The 21,504-nt window shown below is 39.4% G+C and overlaps 2 protein-coding genes across 2 annotated transcripts; both read left to right on the top strand.

Moving 5' to 3' along the window:
- The first annotated feature begins 1,003 nt into the window (after nt 1-1,003).
- Nucleotides 1,004-13,262, top strand: prcp (prolylcarboxypeptidase (angiotensinase C)). Its single transcript, XM_051397732.1, has 9 exons — nt 1,004-1,556; nt 4,994-5,134; nt 5,218-5,319; nt 6,659-6,840; nt 7,278-7,435; nt 9,013-9,185; nt 11,074-11,241; nt 11,361-11,548; nt 12,153-13,262. The coding sequence occupies exons 1-9, from the start codon at nt 1,392-1,394 to the stop codon at nt 12,361-12,363; spliced, it is 1,488 nt and encodes a 495-aa protein (XP_051253692.1). The 5' UTR covers nt 1,004-1,391; the 3' UTR covers nt 12,364-13,262.
- A 3,278-nt stretch (nt 13,263-16,540) lies between these two features.
- Nucleotides 16,541-18,638, top strand: LOC127362253 (protein FAM181B). Its single transcript, XM_051397733.1, has one exon. It carries the CDS (start codon nt 16,854-16,856, stop codon nt 17,811-17,813), a length of 960 nt encoding a protein of 319 aa, XP_051253693.1. The 5' UTR covers nt 16,541-16,853; the 3' UTR covers nt 17,814-18,638.
- Nucleotides 18,639-21,504: the final 2,866 nt, after the last annotated feature.

A 21,504-nucleotide genomic window follows, 5' to 3' on the forward strand; every position in this document is an offset into this window, starting at 1 on the left:
TACAATTTTATATATCACCCCTATCCTTAGGCTATAGGGTTAAAAAGATATGTTTTCTTTTGTATAGTTATTTTTACATATTTCGCACATGTATATATAAATGTATTATAAGAAATAAAGAGGGGGAAATCAGGCTGTCATACATTGTATCACATATGCTTTAAAAAGTCAAATCTGAATAATTAAAACATTTAAAATAAAATAATCTCAACAGTTTGCGTGTCCTGAGGTTGAGTCAGAGTATATATATATACACTGTCATGGGTTAGAGTCATTGACAGTGTGGTCAGAGTATATATATATATATATATATATATATATATCACTGTCATGGGTTAGAGATTGACAGTATGGTCATATATATATATATATATATATATATATACTGTCATGGGTTAGAGTTGTGCAATGTGCTCTTATTTTGAACAGAAAGTAGGAAGCAGTTCTGGAGCAGGTAGGGTCCTATATGTGACAAATATGACGGCATTTAGTGGTCATGTGATGCAACGTTAACCATATACCTGCATTTTATGATAACTTTATTTTAAATATTTCCTCAGATATACTGCTTTGTCATATTGTTTGAATGTATTTAATTTAACATTATCATATTCAGTCCAGGTATTACATGCTGTGTAACTAACCTCGCATGCATTCTGCCCTATAAAAGCTAAACAACGTTACAGGAGTAGAAAATTCAATATCATTTTAACAAAATCTACATACATTAAATGAGTTAAGGTAGCTTAAATACAGCCATGACAGCACACTAGTACTTCCGCTACGTCCTTAAAAAGTAAAACTACCAATATAGGCAGAGGCAGTGATGCACTGACCTGCCTTCAGAATAAAACACCATAACATTTCCGCTATTCATAATACAATCTTTAAATCAGAAATCGGTGCAGAGGGTGCGAAACACAATTTTGGGGGATTTTAAACCTGAAGCAAACAAGCGAGGGATCAACACCTGCTTCCGGTTCACTTTTCTGTTTGCGAGCGTAACATCAACGACGTGCACATGTGGCTGCACATCTCAAGACTCCCATCAACCCTTGCGTGTGTATTGACAGTATAGGAGCCGTCTGCTTTGTGCTAGGGTGAAATTAAAGTCGTTAAAAGGCTGAGAGAGGACGTTGAACCTGACGCTTCCTGTGCTCCGCCAGCTAAACTTAGCTCACACGCTGTTTGACAACACCTCTCTGGGGTTTGCTGACAGGCCAGTCTCACTTCCTGTCTTATACGGGACAGATCTACAGACAGAGAGAGAGAGAGAGAGAGAGAGACACACAGGGGGGAGAGGTAGATCATGCCAGCTCATTATCATGTGCTGAAGAGCAGTTTGTTGTGAGCAGGGTTTGACAGTAGCAGCAGTGAAGGCTGGAGTCAGGATGGGGCTTTGGGGGAGAGCTGCTGCAGCTACCTGCATCCTGACGCTGTGGCTCGGTTGTTTACACGTGATCGCCCTCAAATCACAACTTTTCACAAGGCTTGGTGGGTTGCCTTACTCCACTGAGACCCCCATCAGCTATGAAACATTTTATTTTGACCAGAAGGTGAGTGTAAAATCTCTTACACTTTTAAAAACTCTGCATGTGTCTGTGGAAACTGTATTTAATGTTTTACATACTTTCCTTCCTCTTTTGAGTCTTTCTCTTTCACTTCACTTTTAAATTTGATTTCTACTTGACAAGGGCTGAATTTAGTAGTGCAGAAGAGTCAAAGTAAGTTAGATTGGTGTCCATATTTGGGCTGAAACATAAAAACACTGCATTAAATATGAGATTAGATTATGTGATGATTACTGGCTAATTATAGTTTGCTGACTTTTTATTCACCACTACATTACTTGTCTTCATTGTTTGCTGTTTGCTAATATCTGCACCACTTGCTCTTTCTGAAAATGTCAATGCACTAAATTCTGTGGAGGTTGTTCATGTGTTGTGTCAGCAGACAATAGGTGTTTCCCTCCCGCTTCCTGTAGTGAAGGGAAAACCATCACAATTGGCTCTGTTCCTGCCAGCAGAACTGTAACTATCCCTCCTGGCTCCCTGCCTAAAAAGGTCTCCAGGGCCCAGTGAATGTGAAACACTTTACCTCAGGGTGTGTTTGAGAGATCTTCATTCAGCCTTTATATTTTCCATTTACTGTAACTTCGTGGAGAATCAGATTGCATGTTGAGTGTGTGCGGCAGTATGCAACGCGGCATCACGTTTACTGACTTGTGAACCTGACTCATACGGTCACAAGACTGTGCTTGTGTGTTAATTACTCTGATATTCCTGAACTCAGGGATGTTTTGAAGGTAAAGTAAGCCAGATTAATCACATTTAAAGAATGACCATGTAAATAAAATGTATTATGGTTAGTAATTTACTCATTATAAGGCAGAATCTTTGACAAAATTTGCAGCCACTCTTTATTATTTACTAATTAATTAGTTGCTTCAGTTTATATATAGTACTGTAACACTCTGCTATTTATAGAATCTGAAAACAGGTCATGATGGTGCATTCAGGTGCTCCATAAACTGGTGTATCTATCCACAAGTATATAGTTTTAGGGTCTAAAATGTGAGGATCACTGAGACTATAACTGAAAATATATTTGTTCTATGTTTTCACAGTTTTACCTCATCTGGGTTTCACATATTGTCTCTTAGAGAATTTTTTAAAAGAGACTGAACATGTGTAGTCAAACCACACAGTCTGTAGATCTAGGGTTGTTTGTATTTACCCTCAAACTTAAAACTCAGTTGAACATTTAAGACATCGGACAGTTTTGGAAGCCAAATCTACGCTTGTAGACATCGGGAAAAAGTAAATTGAAACAACACCGGATGCTGTTTTAACCAGTGTTTCATGGGTTAAACACTTTAGAATAATACACAGATTAAAATAAAGTGTATATTGGCAACACACAGAAGATTAGTATTTGTATAGATCAGAGATAGAGAGTTATTATTACAGCTGTTAGGATCATCATGTCATTATTAAATTAATTTTTCAAGCACAAATGCTAAATATTTGATGGTTCTGGATTCTCAAATGTGGTCATTTGCTGCTTTTACTTTTCTTATTTTAATTTAAACGAAGTATCTTTGTGTTTGGACAGTTCATCGGTCAAAACAAGACAATTGATTATGTCACCTTGGGCTCGAGGGCATTGTGATGAGCATTTTTAACTATTTTCTAATGTTTTAGAGACCAAACATAGACCTAATTTAATGGATTGATCAAGAAAATCACATGTCAGATTAATCGAAAATGAAGATAACCATTAGTTGCAGTCCTAAGTAAGATTTGCACACACTGTTGATGCACTGAACAGTATTTGGATTAGGGGACAATGCTCCACACCTGGTCCAACCCACGACATCCTGCCTAATCAGCCACACTGACAAGAAGATAAAGACCATTTCCTCCCTTCTGAAGCCCATTGTCATGTCTGATGTGTTTTTTTTTTGGGGGGGTAATCAACAAGAAATTGTATGCTTCTTCTTGACAAGTACAACACATAAAATCCCTTCCTCAGTAGCAGTAGCAAATCTGCTGTTTTTACAAAAGGATCATCAATCATGCAGCCTTTTTCTGCACTCTCTGTGGGACAAGCCGTGTGAGGAGAGCACAGAGTGATCTAGCAGTTGTCCAGAGGAAATCCTCTTGACTGCATTTTGCCTCAGGACAATGAATGGAAGTGTCCTTTAGCATCCTCCAAATTAACTGTTGTAGTTTACTGGAGCTTGTGCTTTGGTTGTTTCCCTCGTGTCTCCATTTGCTCGATTGTACCACAACAGTCTATTTTCCCGTAGAATAGTTTAAGCGCTGGTCCAGTAGTTGTACAGTATGTGGACTGAATTTTAATTGAAACAAGTGTTGCCTGCAGTAACCACATGGTGGCACTACTTATCAGGGTGTGAATTTGTTATGAAACCAATCTCATAGGTTTTGTGATGTGCATACTGAGTGGGTGCAAGTGATACTCACCAGGGGGCCTTTTGGTGAAGCGCTTCAGATACTCAACCACTTTAGTTTGAGAATTTACATCATAGAATATAGGAATATTTTTTTTTGCATTGCAAGAGAATTTGGCTTTCAATAATTGAAGAGTTTCACTCCCAAAATCAGACATCTACCATTTGAAAACCCTTGTATGAATAGAAAATAACACAAAATCTAAACAAATTGACTTTTTGAAGGACTTTAAGCAACTTAAATGCTTTACCACATTATACCACTGAAAATAATTTTGCTGCTGAACTTTTCCTTTAAACTGTCTCTCCCCTCACACTTAAAGCACTGCCAAGAGCTAAGGAGTCGAGGCTTGAATGAACACATTGAGGCCCCAGAATCTTTTTGCTGTCATTGGCTCATAAAATCGCAGCCTCCTTTGTTTCCACTTAGGGGGGCTGCGAGCGAGGACGGGTTGAAATACAAAACAAAAACATTTTGTATTAAGTGTTGGGACTGTTTCAAGGGTTGGACAATTCGGCAGCCTCATGGGGTTGTCTTCTCTGAAGTTGTTGGTTTCTTTCGGCTTTTGTTTAATAAAGACAGGAAGACAGGAAAAATAGTTGAAATGGGAAGATACCCCAGAATCCCTGAGGTCTGATGAAAGGATCAGAGCTCATCTAAAGTGGAACTAATGTGGCATCCCTTAAACTGGCTCCAACATTTTTTAATACAAATTGGGGCTAATTACCCTAGAATCCAGCCTCGAGACTGTCATTTCCATAGCCATAGTTGGCATGGGGCCAGGTATCCACTGATCACATCCAGCTCGGAGCGGTTTGTGTGGACTAAACTGCATCCTCTAAAATGCTATGTGTAGATATTAATATCAAGAAAGGATTGCCACATTGGCTATTCTGTCAACAAGTGTGCAGATGCCATGAGATTGATGACAGTACTTACTGATACACATTGTACATTTTAACTGAACATTTAAGATTACACATTAGTTTTATTTCGTTTCATGTTTTTATTTGATACAGATTGATCATTTTGGATTCCTGGAAGATGGCACCTTCAAACAGAGATACCTTATGGCTGATAAACACTGGAAGCAGCCTGGAGGCCCTGTTTTATTCTACACTGGCAATGAAGGCGACATCACCTGGTTCTGCAACAATACTGTAAATACCCCATCTGTTACCCTGTATTTACACCGCGCACAGTCCTCAGTCTAATTCAACACCTGTCATTGTTTTCTCTCTAGGGCTTCATGTGGGAAATTGCGGAGGAGTTGGGTGCCATGCTGGTTTTCGCAGAACATCGTTACTATGGAGAGTCCCTGCCATTTGGACCAGACTCATACAGAGTAAGTGGAGAAGCAGGTTTACACTTGATTGTTTGATGTTTGATTATATGTTTTTTGTCTTTTTGGGGTTCCCAGCCAGTAAAACATTTGCATCTGTACACTGCCGCTCAGAAGTTTGGGGTCACCTGTTATATAGGTGTTTTTTCTTCTCTGTTTCAATAATTGCTATTTTAACACAGATACAAAGACTATAATTCAGACACCAAATGTATGATTTACACTTGAAATAGTTTTGGCATTAAGAATTCATGATTAAAACTTCCATTTAGTCAAAAGTGCTGCATGACAAGGGAGACTACTGTTGTAAACATTTTTCCAGCCAATACCCTTCGATTTAAATTTTTTTTTTCCAGTCCAGAAAAGCAGAAGTGACCCTAGATCATTACCTAACCACAGCAGTGCAACCAGGCTCTAAAGTTTTTGGGAACCTGTTTTTCTTTGGGCCCTCTGCTGTCTACTCAGTGGTTAGATTGAATAGGTTTAAACTGTGATTTGTCAGTCCACAGTATGCTCAGCTGATATTTCAGTAGCGCTCACCCTACACCAACCTTCTATTTCTATTCTGAAGTTTTAAAACTATCTTTGTTACAGCAACATGCCTGTTAATTCCTGATTGTTATTTTGCACTTGGCACTGAAACAGCAACCTGTTCCTGTTTAAATCTGCGGGGATTTTTGATACTAAGCTTCCAGTTTCTTTTACAAATGTCTGGTGACTTCTTATATTCTTATTTAACTGTTGCTCAGAGGTGTCTTTGTCTCTTTTTTCCCCTTTCAATTGTCAGTCTGGTTGAACCATTGTGCATATATGCTGATTAATCACAAACCATCATATGTATCAAAATACGCTTTGAAAAGGTGAAATGTCTTTTTTCATTAAACTTAAATCAGTTAATCAGTTAGTCTAAGATGTGGCCATAACAGATCATTCAATTATAAATGTTCATTTTCCATTTTTAACATGTTATTCTTCAAATTAAGCTAAATTAATGCTGTCAAATCGGGTTGGCAGTGATGATGGCCAGGCATTAACCCCTAGAAGCTAAAAGTGTAAAAATGTTTGCCAAAATAAATTTCACTCCCAGTGCCAGGAAATCATATTACATGCTTTGTGTGGGAATTGTCAGACAATTTTATGGCATGTTTTTGCCTTTGTGTGATAGTGACAGGAGAAGAGGCAGACAAGAAAAAGGAACAGAGAGTGGTGTGTCATGCAGCACAGGTCACCTGCTGGAATCCAACCGATGGCTGTGTGGCATGAACTGTAACCATTCAGCTACTAAGGCACTCCCAGACAATTCATTAATAATTCTACAGCAATAATTTTCCTTTGCTTGCAGGGCAGCAAACACTTGAACTACCTGACCTCAGAGCAGGCCCTGGCAGACTTTGCAGTGCTGATTCAGGACCTGAAGAGCACTTTACCTGGAGCTCAGCATAGCCCCGTCATCGCTGTCGGAGGTTCCTATGGAGGGATGCTCTCTGCCTGGTTCAGGATGAAATACCCTAATATAGTTGTTGGGTAAGATGTTAGTGCAGTTGTTGGGACCAGGTTAGATTTCCCCAAAGATGTACCGAACCAGGCAACTGTATTTTAACTGACTCTTCGAGACTGAAATGACAAATGAGGGTTCAGCCTTCTTTGGACAGAGTGCTTATTCGGTGTTTCTTCCTAAGTTTTGGCTTCAGCATCTCCTGTCAGTGAAAAACTATAATAAACACAAGACGTGTTAAACTCTTACACACCCTTGCTCACAGGTACTGCAGAAGCATGTGACACGAGGTATCAGATTTTCAATTCATTGACTTCCATACCTTCTATACCGCCATTGGAATCACTGTGCTGCCCCAGCAAAAATGTTACACAAACTGCATGCAGATTACACAGCATAATGGATGTGCAGCTTGTGTCATTTTGAGAAAAAAGTGGAAATGGTTTTGCTTTTGATCATATTTCAGAGCTCTTGCATCCTCCGCACCAATATGGCAGTTCCCTGGTATGGTGCCATGTGGAGACTTCTACAAAATAGTAACACAGGACTTTGCCAGAAGTGGGTATAACTGTGATGCAAACATCAGAAAGTCGTGGAAAGCTATTGAAAACGTCTCTTCTACTGGTAAGTCTTACAGTCATGATGGGTTGATTTATCTTATCTGTCAGAGTAATATATGAGCCATGTTTAATCTCGTCTATGAGGAAGAATTATACGAATTTCTACATGTTTATCTATATGGTCCATATGTTAATTTAATTAACTGTCTGCTAAAGCCTGAAACCAGACAGCTGTTACTTAAACTTGTAGTGCTATTAGTTATAAAATCTGGTGCCTCTCCACAGATGAAAGATTGTAAGACAGGGTATGCGGATCCATAAAATTTACAACCTACATAACTCAGACTATCTTAGTTCTTTAGTATTCCACTCAGACCTGAATAAGACAGTGTTCCTTTACAGGATCCCCTGGTACCTTTTTCATTATCACAATCCTAAACTGTAGGAATAAGCTTTATTGAACTGAGTGGTGCTTTTTTATTCCTGACACACCATCAGTGGTAATAGTACACCAATAAAGAAGTCGATACCACTTTCTAATAATGCTGCTATTAAATAATTTACTAGTGCATTATAGAACAGAGGAATAAGCTAACTTTCAGGCTGCCAAGTTATAGAATATCCTCCTTGTGCATATCACTTGTCCCTCACACTACAAATGTAACACTTACTACATTAACTGAGTTGTTAATAAATTCATTTTGGTGGACAAACGGCACCTTGAGGGTACTTTTCAATGAATTTAACAGCTAGCAAGAAAGTGTAATGCTGGATGATGATTGTCAAGTGTTGCTCTTATAATGGCTTATAACTAATCATAACGTGTCAGTGAATGATTAACAACAATAAATAAAGCCATTAGTTACACCTTCTAAATCATTTGAATCAGATTAATGATGCTTTATTACAAAGTGGTACCTAAGAGTCCATCTCATCACTTTCATTCACATCCAATATTTTCAAAATGCAGTTTGAAAACATCCCTAAGGTGATATCAAAATCAAAGGAAGAAATATTCCACTTGCTGTTATTATTATTGTACAGAACATGTCACTCCACTCATTTATTGGAGCCAAGGAGATTTCAAAATAACACCGTCACATTACAGTGTAAGTAAGCAAGTACTGAAATAGCCTGGCATTTGTCATTATCCGCCAAACTATAGTTAAACAGGGACAACATCCTGAGTGATGGTGGTTACTTTTTTAGCCAATCACAGTGACCCAGAAGCTTCAAAATGATGGATGATGGTTGTCAACTTGTTTGCTGTTTTTTGGTTGCAGCTGTCCCAAAAAGATACTGAGGACTGAAAAAGTTGCAAATGATATGACGAAGGAGATGCTGAGCACCCTGTTACTTGAACCACAATACAATGTTTGTTATTTTTATTAGTATTTAGCGACTAAAGCTGTCATGAGGTTTTGATTTCACACGTGAAGACCCATGGGAGCTGTAGTTGTTAAATTCTAACTAAATAAACATTGTTTTATCTTCGTCAAAGTCACATTTTAGCACCCAGTAGTGTAGTGGATATAGTTGTAGACAGGCATGATAATATGGACAGAGCAGTTCACATGAAAAAGGAATTACTAATGTAATGACATTTAATCCTTTATGCTCTCTTTGCTCTCTTTTGACTAGCGGCTGGCCTTCAGTGGATGACAGAAGAATTCAGTTTATGCACCCCTCTTAAAAACAAGAATGATGCTTTTGGCTTCAAGAACTGGCTCCAGGAGACTTGGGTGAATCTGGCTATGGTGGACTACCCCTACGAAGCAAATTTTCTTCAGCCACTTCCTCGTTGGCCGATCCAGGTACGTACAGCCTCCAGTAAAATACTGTATCTGCAATTCAAAAAGGTATTTAGAAACTTAGGTGTGACAGTGGTTGCTTTCTAGCATGGGCCAAAAGTTGTAGTTAAACTTCAAATAGATTTAAAAGGTAAACGGTTTGTACTTAAATGCAACTTTTACATTTTGTTTGTCTTTGGTTAAGCGCCCGATTTGGCCTGACAGCCTGTCCTTAATTGAAATGAATGTGTGATTCAGCCGATTGTGTTACAAGTGTTTGTTGTGCTCTTCCAAGCTTTTGTTTACAACAGCTGTCAATTTACTTCATTAATATTCATAAGGATCTAGTTTCTTTTAGATTTTAAGTATTCTTTAGATGAGCAGCTACAAGTAAGCCACCGTTCTTTTCTTCTCTTGTACCAGTGGTCCTTTCATTTGCACACTCCGTCAGATCTCTGAGGTGTTCCTCTTAGGACGCTCACATGGCACCACAGAAAGAGGACATTTGCCCAGAGCAGCTCATGAGGCCATTAAAACAAAGTTCCACCACTCTCATTTGAATGAGACTGTAGCAAATACTTCACTAGACACTTGATGTGGAAAAATTACTTGCCAAAACTGAAACAAAAAACTGCAATCATTTAATGTGGCTAATGCAAAATAAAGTTTTTTTTAAACTTTCTCTCCTGTTTTCAACATTACAAAACCTCCTGTGTTTTTATGTAAAAGAGCTTGTGACAGTACAGCGGCTTTTCTGCGGCTGGTGATTGACTTGGGTTCAGTGTATTCTACCAGTCACCTTGGCATGTCACGTGCATAAACCAAGCTCTGCTATTGACCCCCGACTCTCTGTTTGATTCTTCAACACCCCTCCGAGGCCCCCATAGAGCAGGCTGACACTAAAACTTTTACTAGCGTGATACATTTTTTGTTTGCTTATTTGTTCATCATTTAGCCACTGAATAGTTCCAGGAGCGCCATGTAAGGTAAAATAAACACTAAATGGTCATTTTTTGTTTTTTTTGGCTCCTTGCCTTTAATGTATGCGACCCCTATGGGTGGTTTAAGCGGTTTAGGCAGTGGGTGCAAAGAGGAGCTTTTTTAATGACAAAGCTAATGTGATTATCTGAGTGAGTGTGAGAACGGGGTATTGAGGGCTTAGAGGAGGGAAATCTGTTGGCAGAGATGAATGTATAAGCCTAATCCTATCTGAAAAGTAAGGAGAAGATGCTTTGGAGCAATTGCAGTGTTTTTTTTCACGGTATAAATCTTTGGTTGGACATGTCTGTGGCCCTCCTCATCCATCGACCACCAACTCCTCCCCAGCCCGCAGACAAAAGCCTTAGTAACAGACTCCACACTAGTGCAGCTCCCCTCCAACCTCTAAACAAGAAAGCCCAGTTTCTCTGCCTCACAAAGGGTGCAGAACAACAGCCACAGCCAACTTTGCTGCTGCAACCATAACAACACGCAGCGAAATTAAACAAAAGCTGAAACTCAAATATTTATCATCCACGCTATTAATTCCGAGAAATCAACCGTGGTCTAACAAAACAGTAGTAAGGAGAGCAAAAAACGTTAATTTAAAATCTTTTATATCATTGGCTTTAAGTAAATGGATGTTTTTTCCTCTGGTGCCAAGATTAGAGCAATAAATTCAAGTTCATTCCAGGGAATTTCATATGCAAATCAGGCGCCACCACTTTATGTGGAAAAACACTTTATGGGCCACTAGAAAGTAAACTTTAGTCTTACAAACAATACAGATATAAGAGAATTAGTTTTGTTTAAGTTAAAATGTCTCTCTTCAATGTAATTTCAAAAGAAAATACATGAAACCTTTAATGAATTTAACATTCACAAACCTGTAGTTCATTTTGTGTTTTGCTTGTTATTGTGTCATGTTTCCAAGGTGGTGTGCAAGTATCTTGCTTTCGATTCCACCGTTTCTGACTACCAGCTGCTGCGCGGTGTCTCCCAAGCAGCCAAGGTCTACTACAACTACACCGGAAGCTCTTCCTGTCTCAACACATCTCAGACAGCGACCGGCAGCCTCGGTTTCCTCGGCTGGTATTACCAGGTGCAGTACACACAGAGTGCAGGGATCAGTCTTGTCATGCTGAATAAATCGCTGCACAGATGTGTCAGTGGGCAGCTTTACCTGTCACAGTGAATACGTGTTCCATCCCTCATCCCCAGGCCTGCACCGAGATGGTGATGCCCATGTGCACAGATGGCGTCCATGACATGTTTGAACCTGAGGAGTGGAACTTCCAGGCCTTCTCTGATGAGTGTAACATCATTTTTGGTGTCAGGCCGCGAGCTGACTGGGCTGGCACAGTCTACGGGGGGAAGGACATCACCTCTCACAGCAACATCATCTTCAGGTAAACATAACTTATATCAAGCTCAGGCAGCAGGTTCCCTGTGTTTTCTGGGTTTGTCTAGTGCAGTGAGAGCAATTAAAGTGCAGAATTTGACTGACTTTTATTGCAGTCAAATTAAGAGTGCCCACCTGGGTAGCGACAGGAGGTAGACAGAAGTATGTAAAACCTTAATGAAAAAGCATGACTCTGATGTAGCTCAGTCATAACCACTGGGGTGGGTCATGTTAGGTTGAATACCAATTAGCAGCTTTTGTCAAGCTATTAAAAGGTCTGGCGTTCAGCATCTCAAAAAATAAAATCATAACATATGCCTATTAAAACAGTGCTGCCAAAAATTACCACCAGTTTTTTAATTTGTATCTAATAGCCCATGTGGGGGGTTGACAGCTGTGGTTTGTTTGTTTTCCCAGCTTTTATATGGAAATATAAGACATTACAAGACATCGACAGTTCACAGAACACACACTGTGACGTAGAAGTCACCAATTATGGTTTCGTGTTGCTTTGCTGATGCACCGAGCCCTAACTGAATATCATAATATGTTGTACACAAGTGTCTGATCATATATTTTCATCACACACTATCTCTGCTGTTGTATTTCAGTAACGGAGGACTTGACCCGTGGTCGGCTGGTGGAGTGACTTACAACATAACAGATTCTCTGGTTTCCATTATGATTCCTGATGGAGCCCATCATTTGGACCTCCGCTACAGCAATGACCACGACCCACCCTCAGTCCGTGCTGCCCGGGCCTTAGAGGTGAAGTATTTTCGAGAGTGGATCAAGCAGGCTAAAAAGTCATCGACCTCTTAGGCCCTAAAAGAAGCGAAATGTGACGCGACTGGGATTGCCTAGTTTACTTTGCATGGCGTGGTTTTTCACAGGGTGCTCTCGCTGTCATACCAAAGCTTGTCCCTTTTTTTTTAATCAGATGATTTTATTTACATAAAATTACAAATTTATATTTTAGAAAATGAACATTGCTCTTGATTTTAATAACAATACTAATCACTTGGGGGTGTTTTTTCAATCTTAATCATGTGGCCATCAGAGTTGGAGTATCAAACTACAATTTTCTTTGACCCAGTTAGACACACTCAATTGCTTTATGCCAAACTTTAAATTTATAAAGGGCTTGGAGACAGAAAGGTACTGTAAAAGTCTGATCTGTTTGTCATGAAAAAAACCTTTGATAACAATGTTGTAGTTGTGAATATGTTTGGTTGTTTATTCATGTAATCGCATTATCATCATCAAAAGCCTTGGCCATTCTCACTTAGTTTTTCCTCCCATGTTAAATTTGCCAAAACTCGCTCTGCCTCTAAGCTTGTGTTTTTGTGTTTTCAGTCAGTGTTACAATCAGGGATACATTCAGAGTTTTTCCACATCTTTAAATTGGATTTTTGACACATTGAAACCCTTGAAGTTTTTTTGTCAGTCTTGTTGATTTTGCCTTTGTTGTTTGTTCTGTGTATACTGTAAAATGCTTAAATATACCTAAATAAGTCTCAGGAGAAACGTTTGACACCAAATATAAAGAAAATGTCCACTGCACTGAGTATAATATTAAATTTGTTATTGCTCACAGAAGAACAGTGCCATCCTTTTGTCTTTTAAGTTTTCTATTTATGTCTTACACCGCCTTTATTAAATATGCTGTCATACCCAAGAAACACATCTTCCGGTGAAAATGATTAAAAAGCTACAAATAATATTGTCATATAATCTTTCTAATTGTCTTGTAATCATTGTTCTGTTGAGCAGACTCTTTGTGGTGTTTAAGAGAGACTGAGGCTTTTAAGTTACTTCCACCTAGCAGGAACAATTGCATGTGCTTGAGATTTAATAAAAACCCAATCGGAGGAGGCCAATAAAGTGAGTGGTGGGAGGTTATTGCAGCTACGCCTGCTGACCTCACCCCTGTGGACCAACCTGTGGGATTCCCCCTGGCACACATTCATTCACTGGTTGCCATTAAAGCTTTAAATTGCGGCACCAAGGCAGCCCATAGACCCTGGTTTGTTCCCCCCTGCCAGTAATATTATTAATACAACTCCTGGGGTGCCGGAGAGGTTGAGAAGGGTTGATGGAAGGTTAAGAGTGAGGCAGAGAGTAAATGCAGGATTTGGCAGGGACCAAGAAGCCTTTTGTAGTTCACCGTAAAGTCACTTTCTTTTTTCTTTCTTTTCCAAATGTCAAGCTAAAAGACTCAAATGTCATGAAAATACTAAGACTAAAACACTTTTCTTTGAACTATTCTGGCCAATTCCTTTTCTCCCCCTGTTCTTTTAAAGCAAAAGTTCCTGACATGACATGACTTTGTGAAGCAGATGGGGGGGAACATGTCCTGCACTGGTATGTGGGTTGATTTTCTACCAGGACACACAAAGCCTGACTTCTCAACATTTTGTCACAGGCTTGACTGGATTTCAGACACCCCAGTAGAAAGAAACATAGATAAACATGGGGGAGGACGGGGTCTCTGCCACTAAATGCCGTCCTTAAACTTTTCTCAGGACTTTGAGAGGTCATTAATTTTGCCAGCCTTTTCTAAGTCTCTGACACTGGCCATCAATCAAAGGTGTTATTAGTATTCGCTCGACCCCAAACTCTGAGTATGTCCCTGCTCAGACAGGGACCACACACTAGTAGGAAGAGATTAAGCCTGTGTGTGTCACATCATGTAGCACTGAGCACCCTGCTCCTTTGGGGTTGGGTGCTGCTGAATAAGTAAATTCTCAGGGACAGAGGGCGTGGTGGTAATGTTTAACAATATCTCAACAATATGGATCTGTGTACCTAACAACGTGCTGGTTGTGGGGGAAAGCCACAGCAGATTACTAATGATTTTCTCCAAATTAAAATTCCCCACAGGTCCAAACATAATTAATTTTTGAAAATTCAGTCAATAGGTCGACCTTGGTGATTAAAGGCTAAAATAAACACTGGTCCATTATAGGGATTTAAACTAAACTTCATGACAATTAACATCACATTTAATGTCTTGAGATTGGAAACAAGCGAAAAGCTCCTCAGTTGTGCTCTCAGTTCATACATTTTTTCCAAGCTAGTCTGCCACAGCCCACCCCGTCTCGCCCTCTCAGCCTTTATGCAACAATAGAAACTTGTTTCCGGGATCTGTGCGTCAGGCTCTGTGATGTGAATGACCCACCAGCACAAAAAGCCAAAGCTCCTTGACTGGAGAAAGAGGGGGGATATGGCTGCCATGACTGTGATGATGTCACTTTGCCAAAATTGTGCTGCTAGCAAAGAGAGGGAGGCAAAATCACTTTGGGCAGGCGTTAAAAGCTCAGTACTCCTCCACTGAATTCATGAGATGTCGTGATATGGCTGCAGCTGACCTGCATTTTCCTCCTGCAATGAACTAAAAGTTATGAATTTACAAATAAGTGTCTGGCTTTAACAGCAGGTGAAATCAGTACATCTGAATATTTAAAGTCTGTGCAGTTTCCCTATTTAAATTCTTGTCTTCTAGGTAATAACAGGAGGTCTTTCATGGGCAGCTGTATAAACAGAAAGATATTCTTTGTTTCAATTTGTTGCTCATAGGTTTGAGTTTTTCTGGATTGCTTTTCAGTCACATACTTGTGTTGGGCCACAGATAATTAGATCAGTGCTATCAGTTTCACTGTCTCTTTTCTCCCCGGGAATTAACATAAGAAAGAATTTTTTAACGGCCTCACTCCCTCGCTGCTTCAGACTTTTTTTTTTTTCATCCCTCAAACTCTTAAATAAGTCACTGCCTCACCTCAGCATGCACTTTTGTAAGAGTCTTCTTCTTTCAATTATTCAGCTGCAACATCTCTTCACTTAAAGTAAGAATAATAAATGAAGTATAATTTTGTCACATAAAGACTTCTGCCTTATCTGGTAAACAAATAGAAAATATATGCAGAGTTACTCATTTAAGTTACTCATTTTTTTAAATAGTTAAACTATGTTGAACAGTCCAGTCCTTCCACTCAAAATTCACTTGAAATTCCACTTAAATTGGGATAAGTGCTGGCAACATAACAATCTGGCTCTTGGACACATCCTCCATTGTATTCACTGCTGGCCAAGAAACTTCCTGTAAATACGTTATTGTTTACAACAGAAGTTTCATACCCAGGATTTCTTAAGGTCAACATTTCTTCTGGCACACTGAGCCTGAACTGCACTTTATTCCCCTTTAATTTAACAGCTCCGGCAGCTTTTCTAGTTAAATCGACTGTTCATTATTGAGACCCATTTTACGAAGGGGCTGTGAGGTGCAATTTAATGAATCTCTGGCACAAAGCTCCCTTTCACTGCCGGGCGAAGAATAGAGGCTATTTAGACCCTGTAGGGCTTTATGTCAAAGGCAGCCCATAATAGTTGTCAGGCCAGGGCAGAAATTCCCACTGGCCTGGGAATGCACTAGAAATCAACTTTTGCCATGAGCAGATTAAGACACAAGCAAGCAGTTGGGAAGATTTTCCCAAATAGTGGCATCTGTTTGGGCACAAAGATTTTCCCACAGAATAGAAGCCTTTCTCACTACTGTATAGCCTTGATTTGCTAGTTTGGTTTGTTTCAGTGCCTAAATGAACAGTAATTAGATTACAAGTTAACTTCTATTTGGTAATCCACATAGGAAACACATATGTAAGCACGATGAATGAAAAGTGGTTAAAATGTTTTTAAAAGCATGCAGGAATCCCATGAATAATGACACTGATGAGTTGAGGATTTTGTGGGGTATTTAACTTAAACTTTTTTATTTTTAACATAGTTAATTTAATAATCATGTATAAAAAAAACGTATTTATTTTAAAGTTTAATAGAGAGATTTGTATACAACAATTCTGCCCAGAAAAAGTACTCCATTGGGATTTTAAAGGCTTTTCTGCTCACTGTTACAGTAATAACCTCCAGTTTCATGAGAGCGTTTTTGGTTCAAAGCACACACAAACAGTTAAACTAGAGGGGGAGAGTCCTGACGGAGGTTATTGTCTTCAACTCAGCAGGGAATTTCAGACAAATCCCTCTTAGATGCAGGTGGTCAGGCACAAGCAAAGAGTTAAGTCTTGTGGTCTCTTTGCCCCTCCTCTTTGATGTTCTGACATCATTTGTCCAGCCCCCTGAAAGATCTCCTTGCTTTCCTCTGAGCCCCTCACTTCTACTCTGGAATGTTTACAGGAACTTCATGAGCAGCATCAGGACCAAGTGTTTGTCAGAGAGAAAAGACATGCTCTGAAGAAACGTTTGGTTCAGGGATCACAGCGGATGCCACAGGTGTAGCCGCTGGGCTCAACAGAGTAATGGCTGTTCAGACTGCAATCATGAACCCTCAGTTCATGAATTTCTGCTTCCCTGGTTCTGTGATGGAGTACGATGTGGAGAAAAGTCTGGATGGGAGTCTCCTCGGTGAGGCAGAAAATGATGAGGACTACAAAGAGACCACTAGGGACTTGCTGAGCTTCATAGACTCAGCCTCCAGCAATATCAAACTGGCTCTGGACAAGCCAGTGAAATCCAAGAGGAAAGTCAACCACCGGAAGTATCTACAGAAGCAGATCAAAAGGTGCACTGGCATTATAACACCAGGGAACGTAGCAGAAGCCCCAGTTAAAAGACAGGGTTCGCCCCTGGCTCAGCCCAGTCCTTTGCAGAGCAAAACTCTACCTAAGCGTGATGGGGTCCAGGCCAACTTACAGAGCAAGAGTTTGGCAGCCCTCTTCAGCCCTGTGAAGGATATAAGGGGTGAAAAAGCCAAGAAACCACCCCTGAGGCATCGCAATCTGCCCCCCTCTTTCTTTACCGAGCCTGCCAACTGCTCCAAAGTCAGCTCCACATCTGGGATGACGCTGAAGGACTTGGAACGAGGCAATCCTGAGGCTGCAGAGTTCTTCGAACTCTTGGGGCCTGATTACAGCAACATGGTTAGTGACCAGGACCTTTATCAAAGCATGCCTCTCCGGGTGCAGCCAGAGATGGGGGGCCCGGATCCTGCTTCGTATGATGCTCACCATTTAGTTGGCGGTCTCCTCTACTCTGAGCCCTGGACTAGCTGCTCAGGAGCCTCTAAGAAACTAGGAGGGAGCCTGCGTACAGGCCCATCCCAGCCTCCTGTCTACTGCCCCTCTGAGGCTGGTGGGCCCATAGAGGACAACGCACTGTGCACTTTGGCCTTCCCGAACTTCTTCACAGACTGCTCCGTACCTCAGGTCACTTATGATTTAAGTGGTGGTTATAACAGAGCTAATTATTCATCTCTATGAGAAACTGACAATGCTGTTGTTAGAAGTGCTGGTAAAAAGCAGATTAAATTGCTGTGATAAGTTTAACACTAGTCTAAGAGTCTAAGTTTGATATTACTGTATCATATTTGTTTATCTGTTGTGGAAGTAATATTGCAACTGGATATAAACATTTTGTATCATCAACAACGTGTATCACTTTCCCCGAGAGAAACAAGGAACTTAAAACGTTTTTTGTTTTTTTTTTCATAAAAAATGTCCAAAGCTTTTCAAGTAACTGGATACCTTTTTTTAACATCCCAGTTTCATTTACTACCCTGTTCTGTTAAATTGTTTCACATGTGGATGATTTCCTTTATCTCAGGCAATTTCTAATGATATTCTGAATGAAAATACATCTACTTCAGTTTTGTCACCATTGTATGTGAGTTTGTTTGTTATTAATTTGGGAATTTAAGTAAGATGTTTCATTCCATCATTTTCATATTTTACAAAAAGGAAATATACAAGTTGCAGAAACAGTTGTTGGTTTAGTCAACTAAACATCACTTATTGCTAGAAAAGGATATCATAGAACTGTTTGTGACATTTGACAAAACATGCTGCAACAATCTCTCAGCGAGGCACTTTTTTGTTCCTTTAAGTAACAGTTCTGAAAAACTCATTTTGCTGAAATGAACAACAACGATTACAACAAAGCGTGATGCCATGTTTGTTTTACAACCTTTTACAGCACAGAAATGATTTTCAGCTGGAAGATTTACCACTTGTATCCATTTTCTTGGAAAAGCCTTAAATGTATCTAGCTATTGTGAGACAAAATAAAGCTGGTCTTTATTACTGTGACAGCAGTGTTTTTGTGTTCATTGCTAATCATTGATGTTGGGGTGTGAATATCAGAATATAAGCAGGTAAAAAGAAGATGGTCTCTAAAATACATTTTGAGCTGTATCAAGTGATTTGCATGTTATCACACCCATATAAAGCAATTTGTAAATAGATACATAGATAAATGGAGATAGAAACTCCTGTGCCTCCTCCAGTGGTCAGATCAGCAAACTCTGCTGAGTGTTTTAAATTTTCATCTCAAAACCTTTTTACTCTCAAAGGCATTCTATTGATGCCTACTTGCCTTGATTTGTTCTTATTTGTTTGTTTTTTTTACACTTTTTGCTTGTGTTTGTTTTGTTTATTTATTCAAATGCTTTTATCATATTTCTGTAACTGCAAGGCACTTTGTAACCCTGGTAATAAAAATCTACTTAGAATACAGTCTGATGCAACTGTCCTGTATTAAACTATGACAGAGTTGAGTCAACACACAAACAATATAGTAATGCTCTTAACAAAAAGTTTACAGTTTAAATAGTATTTACTGCAGGACTGACTGACTGCACTGAATTACATCATACAGGTATTTCTAGTTGTTTTAATCACGGAGTGTATATAAATTATGTAATGTATAAAATGCACTTTAATACATACACTTGATTTGATTGAAAAGATTAATACTGTAAATACAATTATTATTGCATACTATACCAGCATTTTCTATTTTTGTTACAGTCAATTGGAGTTGCTGCCAATTTTATGAGTTGTTAGATAAAAAGAAAAAAACAACAACCACAACAATTCTCAACAAATCCTATAGGAAAATGCATGCACAAAGCCCAGGGGGAAGACATTTTATCAGTTTAGCACATTAGAGAAAGAATTCAATGCCGCATGATTCATTTTCCATTTCTTCTGGGACAGACAGCCGGCTGGTAAACACTGTGTGCTACACAAACACCTCAAAGTGCTGAGAGATTAAAAAAATGAAAGTTCATGTAAATGTTAAACCTCCAAACATAATTACCCTTAATTAAGTTCTCAAGTTTTCAACAAACATGTTCTTACTTCTACTAATAAGAAAAGATGGCAGAAGTAAAATGTTAATTTAAATTATGTTCATATTTTTGGCTATGACACCACTCCATTGGTCCATTTGGTGGCTAAATGTCTAAATATGGCCATTGGGATTGTAATAGTCAGAGACTGATTTATTCCTTGCAGTATTTAGGTTGAGATTGCTAGGGATTTCACCTTGAAACCTCCCATAACATAACCTTCTCACAGGAGATCTTTCCGTAGAGATTTGAATACCATGACCCTACTATCAGCATACATTATTATCTCCCTCTGCTGGCTGTTCAAGGTTCAATCATTTACCCTCTACCATGGAGGCAAACCTCATCATGGTGCAGGGATTTCCGCTCAATGTCACTCTAAAGTCTGCATTTCTTGAAAGTACAGTAGGTGAAAAAAATATATAGTCACATTGTATGAGACTGCGGCCTATACAAGTTCATGATTCAGAGATTCAGTCAAACTAAGAAGAAACTAAGATGTACGGATCTGCATGCCGGCAAACCTGAGTACATCTTTTGGAAAAGCAATGTGAGCATCCCAGTTGTTGTTAAACATATTTAAGACATTCAAATAAGAACATTTCTTTTATTGTACAACAAATAAATGTTTCCTGTGATGTCCAGCTGTTTCAGCATTGGCCAGAAAAATCAAGGGAAATCCTCAAACTCACTGCTCTGTTCAGATTATCTGTCTCAGCCCCATACACACCGTCACAGTAAAGTAACACATGTACACACATTCATCATACAAGTGTGTGTGCGTTATTCACTCAGTTGTTTGCACTTGGCAGCTTTCCTGCGGGTTAAATGCCTTGGCTGGTTGTTGAGAAAGGCAAGAACAATTTTTAGTTTGTTTCCACGACTCACTGACCCATAGCTTACTCCCTTCCTCAATTTTCAATCAAGAAACAATATAAAATGGCTGTGTACCACAAAAACTGTATGTCCATCAGTGGTGTATCCTCAGGCCTGCAAGCAGTTGCTCAGCAAACACTAGATGGCAGTAATGTTCCACTGAAAACCCTTGTCTACCACTCCCATTCAGACAGAAAAGCACTTGTACCTGATGTATGAGATTACTTATGAAATTTTAGCCTTGTGTGGTAACAACTGAGTGGTTCTTCAGTGGATGTTCGTCCATAAAACGAACCTGTCCTGAATTTAGTAATCTGGAGAGGAATAATGTTTGTAAACTAGGGTTTTTAATCTCTAAGTCTTTTTTCAGAGTTGGTTTAAATAGATTTCCACTCACTAGTTTTAAGACGCTTATACTCCTGTAGAGTGATGGTGTAAATATTCACTGTAATATATGCTCTACATTTGCAGCTAATATTGTCTGCTAGGCTTTTTTCCTTAGCTCCTACCAGCTGGCTTTGTTTGCAGATTGGTCAACACAACCTTATGTCATAAGCAGGACAAAACAATATATAAATACAATACAGCAAACTAGACACACAGAAGGCATATGGATTTTCTGTCCCTGAGCTGACACCAGCTGATACATTCAGATTAGGCCCTGCTGATGGAGCAACAACTGTATCCTGCTTTGATTTATGGAACACTAGAGATGCAATGTTTGTCAAAGCGATTAACGAGATCTGTGTTGGCGCAGAGCTGAATAACAAGAGCCACATATCTAGGTAAACTAGATAGTATACAGCAGACTTTCTCTGGCATGGTAGCGATGTCCTATAATGCAAAAAATATGTACACACAGATGCTATATGTTGTGCACACACATATACCGAATGGAAACAAAGGAGCGTGGTAAAAATACAGCCAGTACTGAAATGAACTCCACT

This window comes from Dicentrarchus labrax, unplaced genomic scaffold (genome assembly GCF_905237075.1).
Source record: "Dicentrarchus labrax unplaced genomic scaffold, dlabrax2021, whole genome shotgun sequence".
In the NCBI taxonomy this organism is placed as follows: Eukaryota; Metazoa; Chordata; class Actinopteri; family Moronidae; genus Dicentrarchus; species Dicentrarchus labrax.